The sequence below is a fragment of the Cyprinus carpio genome, chromosome B13, assembly GCF_018340385.1.
Source record: "Cyprinus carpio isolate SPL01 chromosome B13, ASM1834038v1, whole genome shotgun sequence".
Classification (NCBI taxonomy): Eukaryota; Metazoa; Chordata; class Actinopteri; order Cypriniformes; family Cyprinidae; genus Cyprinus; species Cyprinus carpio.
The window spans coordinates 28,510,667-28,522,312 of record NC_056609.1 but is presented as its reverse complement, the minus strand read 5'-3'; the positions used below and the strand labels follow the sequence as shown (position 1 = coordinate 28,522,312).

At 41.6% G+C, this 11,646-nt stretch overlaps 1 protein-coding gene across 1 annotated transcript; it reads left to right on the top strand.

The window, feature by feature from the left end:
• The first annotated feature begins 3,911 nt into the window (after positions 1-3,911).
• Positions 3,912-8,107, top strand: LOC122139338 (gastrula zinc finger protein XlCGF26.1-like). Its single transcript, XM_042736135.1, has 4 exons — positions 3,912-4,667; positions 4,740-5,153; positions 6,873-6,948; positions 7,715-8,107. Exons 1-4 carry the CDS (start codon positions 4,261-4,263, stop codon positions 8,105-8,107), a joined length of 1,290 nt encoding a protein of 429 aa, XP_042592069.1. The 5' UTR covers positions 3,912-4,260.
• The last annotated feature ends 3,539 nt before the right edge of the window (positions 8,108-11,646 follow it).

Below are 11,646 nucleotides of genomic sequence, written 5' to 3'. Positions count from 1 at the left end.
AGTGCAGCTTTTGACACAATTTCAAACAGTATTCTCTTGCATCGACTATCTGGCATTGGTGTCACTGGTATTCCTTATGCCTGTTTCACTTCATACCTTTCAAACCGCACACAGTTTGTACAGCTAAAGAAATTTCATTCCCAACCTTCTCCTGTTAGCTGTGGTGTCCCCCAAGGCTCTGTCCTAGGCCCCCTATTGTTCCTAATTTACCTTCTCCCACTCGGCAACATCTTTTCAAAATTCGGTATTAAATTTTTTACTGTTACGCCGATGACACTCAGCTTTACATTTCTACAAACCCTGATTCAATTCTCCCTCCCGCCTGCCTTACCAACTGCCTTCATGAAATAAATGTTTGGTTTTCTGCCAATTTCCTCAAACTTAATGCCAGTAAGACTGAAGTACTCCTCATTGGTACTAATTCTACTCTCTCTAAGTCTTGCAGTTTTTCATTATCCATTGATGTTCTTCCCATTTCTCCCTCTTGTCAGGCTAGGAACTTGGGGGTCATCTTTGACAGTACCTTATCATTTGATGCTCATATTAATAACATAACCAGGTCTTGCTATGCGGGTTTCATCTCTGTAATATTTGTAACGCCTCCGTCCATTTCTCACTCCGCATAGTTCCTCTATTCTTGTTCATTCACTTGTCACCTCCCGCATTGATTATTGTAACTCTCTATTATCTGGTCTACCACACAAATCTCTTCATAATACTCCAGCTTAATTCAGAATTCTGCAGCTCGTATCATAACCCGGACTTCACCTATTGAACACATCACCCCATCACTTCAACAGCTACATTGGCTTCCTATCAACTTTCGGATTGAATTTAAAATTCTCCTCCTCACATACAAATCTCTTCATAACCTTTGCTCCATGATTACCTTTCAGACCTCTTACATCCCTACACCCCTTCTCGAACTCTCCGTTCCTCTTCACTGGGTCTCCTTCATGCACCTTCAGCTCGTTTAACCACCATGGGCCATAGGGCCTTCAGTCGTGTTTCCATCGTCTTTGGAATTCTCTCACAGTTAACATCCGTAATTCTGACTCTTTAGCTCAATTTAAAGTCAAACTTAAAACTCATTTATTCAGAACTGCTTATCTTCTATGATTACTTTGTGCACTCAAGTCCAGTATTTTTATATTTTCTTATTTATTTATTATTATTGCTCACTTTATAACGAGCTGTTATTTGCTGTTATTTTCTGTTTTAATATTGTTACTGTTGTAACTTGTTGTACGGTGACACTGAGTGGTTTGAAAGGCGCCCTTGCTTAATGTGAGCTCACACAGACTATTCTGTCCTTACATTAAAGTTCACACAAACTCTTTTCTCCGCCGTGGCTGTCATTCATTCGTTCAGCCTTTAAACCCTGGTCTCGTTCGGTTACGACAGTCAGCTCAGTAAAGCTCTCTCCAAGATCATTCTGTGTTCCCATAATTATACTCGATTTGTAAATACATGTCTATGAATTTGCAAAAAGGACTTTAACTTCTTGCCGGAGTTTAATGTTGTTTTGTTACTTGCTACTGGGTGTCTGTGAGAACAGAACACGGGTGTAGAAAAGACTATAAATTGTTATAACGTGCACAGTAACTGAAATTTAAAACTGTTAAAAGAAAGGCTCAAAAACTGTTGCACATATATAATACACTACGCATCAGTCTCTCTTCGTGCTTTGCACTTTTTAACACGAAACGTTTACAATGGGCGTATCTGGTGTGCAGAATGATGCACTTGAAGCAACACTGACAAATTAAAAGAAATGTATTTTAATTTTGTAATATAAACTTATATATAAATACATTCATGAATGTTTTTAATGAATAGATTTAATAATAATACAAATAGCAATGTGTAACATTTTACCATATTTAGTGCAACACTTTTATTTGTTCCCCACAAAATATTGTTTTTTCACTAAATGTTTGGATTTCTAAAATTGTGCACTGATTTTTCTAGAATAACTTTTGCTGCCGAATTATCCACTAACCTAGTTTATGATATATTTTTGTCATAGATTATGAATATATATAGGCCTATATTTTTCATATTTGTTGTTTATTTTATTTTTCTTTATAATGAAGTAGTCTGTATCTAGTAGATTGTGAAAGAATGATTATCAGTTCCACACACAGAGATATATAAATTCTACATTTATTTAAATGGGGGGAAAAAATATTCACTGAAATCGGATTGCTATCTGTATCGGCCAGTACCGAACCCTCGGTATCGGAATCAGTATCGGAGGTGAAAAAGGTGGATCGGAGCATCCCTAGTCTGTTCTGTTCTCGTGCTCCATTTTGGCGCGTCACATCCTGATTGGTTCGGATAGCATACAGCAACCAATCTGGCTTCAAAAGCGGCCAATCAACTGAGACTGCCCTGCTCTCGGTTACTGAAGCCCTGCGACTGGCAAGAGCAGCTTCAAAATCCTCAGTACTCATCTTGCTGGACCTGTCTGATGCTTTTGACACCATTAATCACCAGATTCTCCTGTCCACCCTCAGAAAGATGGGCATCTCTAACCGCACTCCAGTGGTTTAAGTCCTACCTTACTGATAGATCCTTCAGGGTTTCTTGGAGGGGTGAAGTTTCTAAGTCACAACAACTTGCTACTGGGGTTCCTCAAGGCTCAGTACTTGGACCACTTCTCTTCTCCATCTACATGACGTTATTAGGATCTGTCATTCAGAAGCATGGCTTTTCTTATCACTGATACGCTGATGACACTCAACTCTACTTTTCATTCCAACCAGATAATCCCAACGGTAGTTGCTCGTATTTCAGCCTGTCTGAGTGACATTTCTAGCTGGATGAATGACCATCACCTTCAGCTCAACCTTACTAAGACAGAACTGCTGGTGGTTCCAGCTAACCCATCGTTTCATCACAACTTCTCTATACAGCTGGGTTCGTCAACCATAACTCCTTCCAGGACAGCCAGAAATTTAGGAGTTGTGATGGATTATCAGTTAAGCTTCACAGACCATATTGCTACAACGACCCACTCCTGCAGATTTCATCTGATTTTCTATATAATTGTTTATTTATTTATTATTATTATTTTTTTTTAAAAAAGGTCCTTGGATTAGTTAAATTTTCGGGCTACCAAAATCTGAAGATTACCTGCCCGAAGTGCTACCGGGGATTTTTAAATTTTGTAAGCCCTGTTCTCTCCGCTGACCCCTTCTCTCTCGTATTCAGTCAAGAGCAGAAAGTGATTTTCATGGTCTTTTGTTTTTTGTTCACCCCTTAACTGACATTCATATTTTTGAACATAGACGTGAAATTTTAATTTTTAGAATTCATGATTGAAAACGTTTTGTAACATGATATTGATGTACTGTTCTCATGGTAATGCAATGTCTGATTTTAAAATGGGGTTTGAATGATGAATTTTGAGATGTTAAGTTTTCCATTGAAAAATAATATATAAAAAAATCCAAACAATAATACATAAAAAGACAAAAAACAAAACTCCTTTTATGAAAAAAGACAAAACAACATTTAACAAGTAGATTTTTGCGGTGCACTCTTGTCATAAATGAATCTATTTTGTTTCCTACATAATTTTTAACAAAAAAAAAATAAAAAATTGGTAAAATATCTATTTAGGAGTCTTAAACCTTTCCAACGATATATAGTTTGTCATGATTAGACTAGGATTTAATTGTAATATAGTGAAGTAACCTTAGGCATCCCACAGAGGGGACGGGTGACAGTTAAGAGTTAACCAGAAAAACTTAGTTTCATAGCTCTCTTTATTCTATTGCATTTATTTGTGCTGTTGTTTGCACTTTTTTTTCTTGTCTTATTGCTTACCTTACTTTTTTTTATTAAAAAAAAAAATAAAACTTTACAAAAGAAAAAATTATTTTTTTTTTTTTTTTTTTGTGAATGCTGTCAGTTATAGCTTTTAGGGGAAAAAAATCCGGTATCGGTATCGGCAGATCACACTAACAAAAAAATCAGAAATCAGAATTGGCCAAGAAAATTGCAATCGGTGCATCTCTATCAAAGAACAAACTTTGTTTGCTGGAGCTGTCCATGTGTGTGTTTCTTTACAAAATTACATTGCCATCTACTGGCCTGGCAGCATAATGCAGTGTTTTTATACGTTTTCATGGATCTGTGTTAAAAAGGGACAGTATTGACATTGTTTTCATCTGTGCACAAATATTTTAGTCTTTTATTTTTCAAACATATCCAATTGATTTTCATCTTTAAAATTATTTGATTTTAGGCCTGATGAAAATGAAAGAAGAAAGACAAGATATGAATGAAGTGGAGGAGAAACATCAGGATCAGAAAGATCATGATCTCAATGGAGAAAAATCAGTGAGTTGCAGCATTAAAAACACAGAAATCAAAAGTCCTTTCAGCTGCTCTCAGTGTGAAAAAACATTCACATGTAACAAAAATCTTAAGTGTCACATGGTAATTCATACTGGGATAAAGGCTTCCAGCTGCTCTCAGTGTGGAAAGACTTTTACAAAGAAAAGACACCTTAAAAATCATTTGGTAACTCACTCTTCAGAAAAGCCTTTCTTCTGCTCTCAGTGTGGAAAGAGTTTTACACATAAATTAAGCCTTAAGAATCACATGTTAATTCATACTGGGATAAAGCCTTTCTCCTGCTCTCAGTGTGGAAAGAGTTTTATACAGAAATCAAGCCTTAAGGATCACATCGTGTGGAAACCTTTCTCCTGCTCTCAGTGTGGAAAGAGTTTTACACAGAAATCAAGCCTTAAGAAGCACATGGTAGTTCATACTGGGATAAAGGCTTTCACCTGCTCTCAGTGTGGAAAGAGTTTTACACAGAAATCAAGCCTTAAGGATCACATGTTACTTCATACTGGGATAAAGCCTTTCTCCTGCTCTCAGTGTGGAAAGAGTTTTACACATAAATCAAGCCTTAAGAATCACATGTTTATTCACACTGGGATAAAGTCTTTCATCTGCTCTCAGTGTGGAAAGAGTTTTGCATATGAATCAAACCTTAAGAAGCACATGTTACTTCATACTGGGATAAAGTCTTTCTCCTGCTCTCAGTGTGGAAAGAGTTTTACACATAAATCAAGCCTTAAGGATCACATGTTAATTCATACTGGGATAAAGTCTTTCTCCTGCTCTCAGTGTGGAAAGAGTTTTACATATAAATTAAGCCTTAAGAATCACATGTTAATTCATACTGGGATAAAGTCTTTCTCCTGCTCTCAGTGTGGAAAGAGTTTTACATATAAATTAAGCCTTAAGAATCACATGTTTATTCATACTGGGATAAAGTCTTTCTCCTGCTCTCAGTGTGGAAAGAGTTTTACACATAAATTAAGCCTTAAGGATCACATGTTAAGTCATACTGGGATAAAGCCTTTCTCCTGCTCTCAGTGTGGAAAGAGTTTTACACATAAATCAAGCCTTAAGGAGCACATGTTAATTCATACTGGGATAAAGTCTTTCATCTGCTCTCAGTGTGGAAAGAGTTTTACACATAAATCAAACCTTAAGGAGCACATGTTAATTCATACTGGGATAAAGTCTTTCATCTGCTCTCAGTGTGGAAAGAGTTTTACACATAAATCAAGCCTTAAGAAGCACATGTTAATTCATACTGGGATAAAGTCTTTCTACTGCTCTCAGTGTGGAAAGAGTTTTACACGTAAATCAAGCCTTAAGAAGCACATGTTAATTCATACTGGGTAAAAGCCTTTCACCTGCGCTCAGTGTGGAAAGAGTTTCATATGTAAAGGAAACCTGAGGGATCACATGTTAATTCATGCTGGAATAAAGTCTTTCAGCTGCTCTCATTGTGGAAAGAGTTTTACACATAAATCAAACCTTAAGGAGCACATTTTAATTCATACTGGGATAAAGTCTTTCACCTGCTCTCAGCGTGGAAAGAGTTTTACTCAAAGGAGACCTTATGGCTTGTTTCCACTGAGTGGTATGGTACAGTACAGTTTAGTACATTACCATTCAGTACAGGGAACCCTGATCAGCCTTGCACTGCCAATAGTACCCTTACTTTGTAGGTGTGGAGTATGCTGGAAAGTAGCGATCGATGATGAACCGTGACAATAAGCACAACTCTGCCTCTTTTTGTTAAATGTCAGTTTTAATGAACAATAATAGCCATTATAAAAGGATAAGTACAAAGTGTAAGAAGTTTATACAAGAGGAAATAAAGACAAAAGCAAACAGTTCAGTCAAACGTATGCTACAAAGTCAGCGCTGTACTACAGTAAAGTTCAAATTAAATATATAAAGTTAAACAAAACAATATGACCAGGAACAAATAATAGTTTCATGAGACCAGGAACAAATAATGAGACCACGGATGCCTGTTAAATATAGCCAACCCAAAACGAATTGCATCTCGTGTTTAATCACTACAGAGACATCAGAGCGAGCGGCAAATGTCGGAAGGACTAGCCGAGCTAAGGCTGCTCTCACTGGATACATGAGCACTGAGCGTTCGGTGATCGCCTGGAGCTCCAAAATCCGCATAGAAAATTTTCAAATAGACACTATCTTTATAAATAAATAGCAGATTTGAGTTTTCAAACAAGTACATTCTAGCCTGAAAAAGAAGAAACTGTGAAAAGGCTGATGTGGAAGCAGGAAACTTTGAATAAGAAAATAATGAAATTGATAAGAGAGATTGCTGAGTATAATAAGATTCATCTCGAGCTGCAAGCATTAACAAATGGTTTAGAATCTTTAAAACTTAAACCTCCAGTTTTAAAAATGTAGAAGTTTCAGATAAGATGTGTGATCACACCTTCCTTTCTTTTTGTTTTTAATTTTTAAATGTATTAATCTTTGTGGATTAAGTTGCTATATGCTTTGTTTGTTTAAAGGGCAGAAAGGATGCGGTTGCATTTTCCAATAGACTTGGGAGATGAAACCGCAACCAAGCTGTGTTCATGCTTGCAGGTGTGATTTCTGTGGTTGAATAGAGCATACTTGTAACTATGCATAAGAGGTGTTATAGATATTTTTATGCTAGCATTTACGTGTTGCTGACCACCCCTGCAATTCTTCCATTTGAACTTTTGACACTCTGTATTAGATGTGATAAAGGTCATGTACTCTGTTTGTGTATGAATACATGTGATTACCAAATAAGGGAGAATGAAGGGAAGAAATGCAAATGATATGCAAGGCTATAAAAGGTAGAGAAAATCTGTGTGCGTGGCCGCACTTCGATGGTGAAGACTTATTCGCTGTTATTTTCATTTTTATTACTTATGCGTTATTGTCTATTAATAAAGCGAAGCCATGACAAATGGTGATGCGAAAAACTTTATTAAAAGAAGAGTCTCTGAGTAATTTATTTATGAATAATATATTATTCTGAACTGAACATTCCTACGAGCCTCAAGCAGCCTGAACTCAGCTGAGCAGTTGCGGGGGCCGGGGAGGATTCCATGTCTTTTCATCACAGATCCGGATCTCAGAGGTAAGAGCAAATTGTTTGCAGCTGTTGACTTTATCATTCTTTTAAGACCCATTTCATACAGATGTCAGTGCCAAAAAAAAAGACTAGTTGCAGATGACAAACCCAAAGACTGTTAAATAAAGGCATCCTTTGTGAAGAATCTCTTCTCCCCACCCTGATTCTCCTACCACGGAATCCGGTCCATATTTGGGCGCCTCAGCCAGCATAATATAGTAGTTGTAACATGCCTCCGTTACAAAGGTGGTCCTTGGTTCGAGCCGGATTGAGAGCAAGATTAAACCAATAATGGACAAAGCACAACCCAGTGACGCTCTGAGACAACCCTCCAAACTCGACGCAAGACTAATCGGCCTACACATCTGGATGATTATGATTGTTGGCTACCAACCTTCAAGTGACCCTCCTCCAAAAGCTTCTCTCATTGTCCTTAGTCAGAGGCCCGAAGGCAGCTCGGAGGAAAACGTCACACAGTGGTGTCAGCTCTCACTCCAGGACAATGTAGGCGTTCCATTACTTCAGACTGGCGTCTATGTCCCGCACCCAGAGCTCTCTAGCGTCCAGAGCTGCTATGTTGAGAGGAGAAGATTACAACTGAGAGACAAGTATCGAGTGACAGTCTACGGCAGCAAGTAGAAGAGGGACTCACTGATGTGATCTGGAACACCAAAGACTGCAGGCAACAAGCGAGAAAGAAGCCCAGTGTATGCAAGAGGAGGCCGAGCGTTGCCGAAACAGTGGCCTTGTCGACAACACCTAAACGACAGCGTAAGCTTCAAACAAGCAGAGACCTGAACTTGAAGTAGCTAAGCTTGTATCCCCCATGCTCTCCTATGGACTCGGGTACGAAACCACTCCAGTTCCCCCAGACTCGTGTTCTCCAAACACGCAAACAGCTTGCAATGCAGCTCAACCAGGCTTGTTCACCTCAGCACTCACTTTCTTCAAGCCTCAGCCAGCCCCCCTTCCAGTCACCAGGTGTAACATCATCCGCTGCTGCCATGTCCTACTGAACTGCCTGATCCTGATGTCTCTGCAGTTTCTCCCTGCCATCACCTAGACCGCCACAGTGGGGCCCCACCTGTTACTTACTCTGCGGGTACGCCCTTGCCTGCCGCACTCCCCCAGGGCCACAAGCATTCTCACCCGCCAGTCCCTGACATCGCACAATCTGCCATACTGCCCGTTCCAGTAACACCTCTGTATCATTAACATCGCATGTGGCACCATCAGCCTCCAACAGTGTACACCATCCCGACATCGGCTGCATACCAGCGCGTGACCCAGCAACCTGTTACTGCCACACTAACCTACCCTTGGCTACGGGGCTACAAACAGACAGCAACAATGCCAGTGAAATGAAACCACGCCCAGTGCCATCTCGCAGCTCCCTGTCCCCAGCCACCAAGCACGGCGATGACACTTCATCATGCTTCCTGGTTACGTTCAAGCAGATTCATCTGTGCGCTTTCCCCCCCAGCTGTCTGGATTTAGTCAGCTCACCTCACAGCACCCGTCGCAGTCCTGCAGATCTCCTTGAATTGGGCAAGATCAGCCTATGGCATTCCACACGACCCACATTACCAGTTTTTGAAACTGGTGCTGAGAGTGACTTTGCATTGTTTTAAGTTTAGCATTGCGACAATTTTGTTGAGTAATCACAATAATCATATCAGTGAACAGTATAAATACCATGTTCTTTACTAAGCCATTTGAAACTTTCCGGTGCTCATCAGCTAGCTAAATCCTTCATGTACACCCCCAGGCCTTACCCTACTGCTGCTACTGCAGGCAACTTCAAGACAAAGTATTGGACAGCCAAGACAGCTCGTTTCAGTCCCGAGTTGGGGTGCCATCCTAAGCACCCGACCCGCTCTTTAAGTTGGGTGATGCTAATGCCTTGACTTCATTTGCAATTGTCAGTACAATCCTTAGTGGGTATGCTAAGACACTCTTGAGGGCCAGAAATGGTTATGAGCTTTTGTGGCTCACATACATGTTACCATCTCTTGATTAAACTGCCACCAGCCTATCGTGACAGTTTTGTTGAATACTGTTTTTTAATTCGGGGTATTCTCCAAAACGGGCACAGATCAAGACCTACACACTTTCCTGATTTTGCAGACTGGCCCCAGATAAAGTCCCAAGCCAAAACGGATAGCCAAGCAGAGCCGACGCTATGTTCCAGAGTGAGACTCCAAAGGCCCTGGTAGAGCTAGAGGAGCAACCTCAATCCCCAGGGAGCAGCCCATGCCAGTTCTCCCTGACCGGGGATAAGGACCACCAAAGAATCATGCCACTGGACAGCACCTAAATTGAGACTTCAAGCCACAAATCCGTACGTGCCGCATTGTGACAACAGGGAGAAAACGCTACTCAATCTTGTGAGGCTTTTCAAGAAGTTGACTACCTCCCCAGATGGTAGCTTGGATTAAAGAGGAGAGTAAACAGCTGTCTGGAGATGCGGACTCTTCCAAGGCTTGTAGGATGTCTATGGTCAACCTCAAATGTTCCATGGTAACAAGCTGTAATAGAGCTTTACAATCTCACAGTTCTTCAACGATTCTCTCAACGACACCACCATTGTCTTGCGTCCTCTACCGTCAGCCTTGGCCATCCACCCCGGTTTACTTGGACAGACCAAACCGATTACACCCAGAGTTCATGGCTGAAGGTCGTCAAGTTGTGTCTCCTCTCCATAATAGGACGAGCCACAAAGCGAATGGAGGCCACATGCCGTCCTCGGCTTGATGGGTCAGAGGAGACACGCGTTGCTATTCACCCACGTGGCTGGTTCGTTGGGGGCACAGTGCCGGCTCAAGCGTTACCTGTGTTACCTCCAGAGTTTACTGCATTTACAGACTGTTCGTGACAATCTCACACAGAACTTGTGGTGTGGGTTGTGTGTTCTGTGTTTTGGAGTGGTCTGTTTCCTTGAGGTCTCATCAGTCCACCAAACCTATGCAGAGGTTCACTATTCCCAATGCCTTTACTGCAACCGGTTTTTGAGCCTGGCATGAAACATAACTACCCAGTGTGCTGCGCTTCACCGGGCTTATCGTCCATGCGTGAGAGCTCTTCCTCTCTCCCCCCTGGTTGAACAGAGTCAAACCACGACTCTCTCATTGGTTTCTGACTATTGCCAACACCCTCCTTATTGCGAATACAAGCATGATACGCCCGTCGGTCCAAGACGGGTGAGTTCAATAGCAATCAGAACACAGCTTGTGGATGGTATCTGTCAAGGTCCATGAGCCCCAAAAGCACGGTGCCCTCACGGTTTAGTAAGTTCGAGGCAGTTGCCTTCATATGCACCACCCCGCTCCGCCACCATTATGGAACTGATTTCAGGCATGTTGAAACGCCGCTGTTTGGTCGACCACCCAACCGCCCTCCCATACAATGAGAGAATGGTCATACCATGTCCAAAGCAGAGACAAAGATGCTCTCGCCATGCTCCAGCACGACACCACTAGAGCGTGAACATAGCATGGCGTTCAGCGGTAGCCCACACCTTTGCTCCGATGCCCAGCCCACGCCCATACTCCATGGCCGACAGGATGCTGTTCTTGCCCAGTCCTTCGAAGAGTACAGGAGCGCCAGGAACTGGCACGAGATGCTGAAACTAGCCAAATCCCTACTGCACTGAAATCAATAACATTGGAATACTGCTGGATATGTAGCCAGGATAACCACAGAAGAAGCACACAATACTTCAGAGTCCTGGTACATTCCGCACCATATCGTACACCACAATGGCAAGGACAGGATCGTCTTTAACTGGTTCCTTTCCAACATCAAGGGCAGTCCCTTGGAACAGTCAGCTACTTTCCTGGTCCATGCTGGGACCAATCATTGTTAGGTGTGCTCCTGACGGGTCCGACAAACACAGTGTGGCTGTGAGTGGGGACATAAAGGGTGTGGTCCACCCAGGTCGTCGCGTTGCTACCCCAAAGACAAACCAGTGTTTGCGTGTTTCATTTGGAGGAACATGTGCAGAGACCAGGAAACCTGAGATATATGAATTGGCGAGGTGCTTCCCGTGCGGAACCTACAATGCGCGACAATGTTTGTGCCGATCTACGCCCTCCAGCGCAATGCCCAAGAAAACCATTATGACCAGGTCAGTCTGGTTGACATAGTTGAGAATTCCCTTCTATGTTGGATAACTGCCC

Coding starts and splice junctions, on each gene's coding strand:
- LOC122139338 (XM_042736135.1), top strand. CDS start 4,261: ATGAAAATGAAAGAAGAAAGACAAGATATGAATGAAGTGGAGGAGAAA. Junction 5,154..6,872: donor TTCTCCTGCTCTCAGTGTGG/AAAGAGTTTTAC, acceptor GTTTGTTTAAAG/GGCAGAAAGGATGCGGTTGC. Junction 6,949..7,714: donor AGCTGTGTTCATGCTTGCAG/GTGTGATTTCTG, acceptor TCCGTTACAAAG/GTGGTCCTTGGTTCGAGCCG.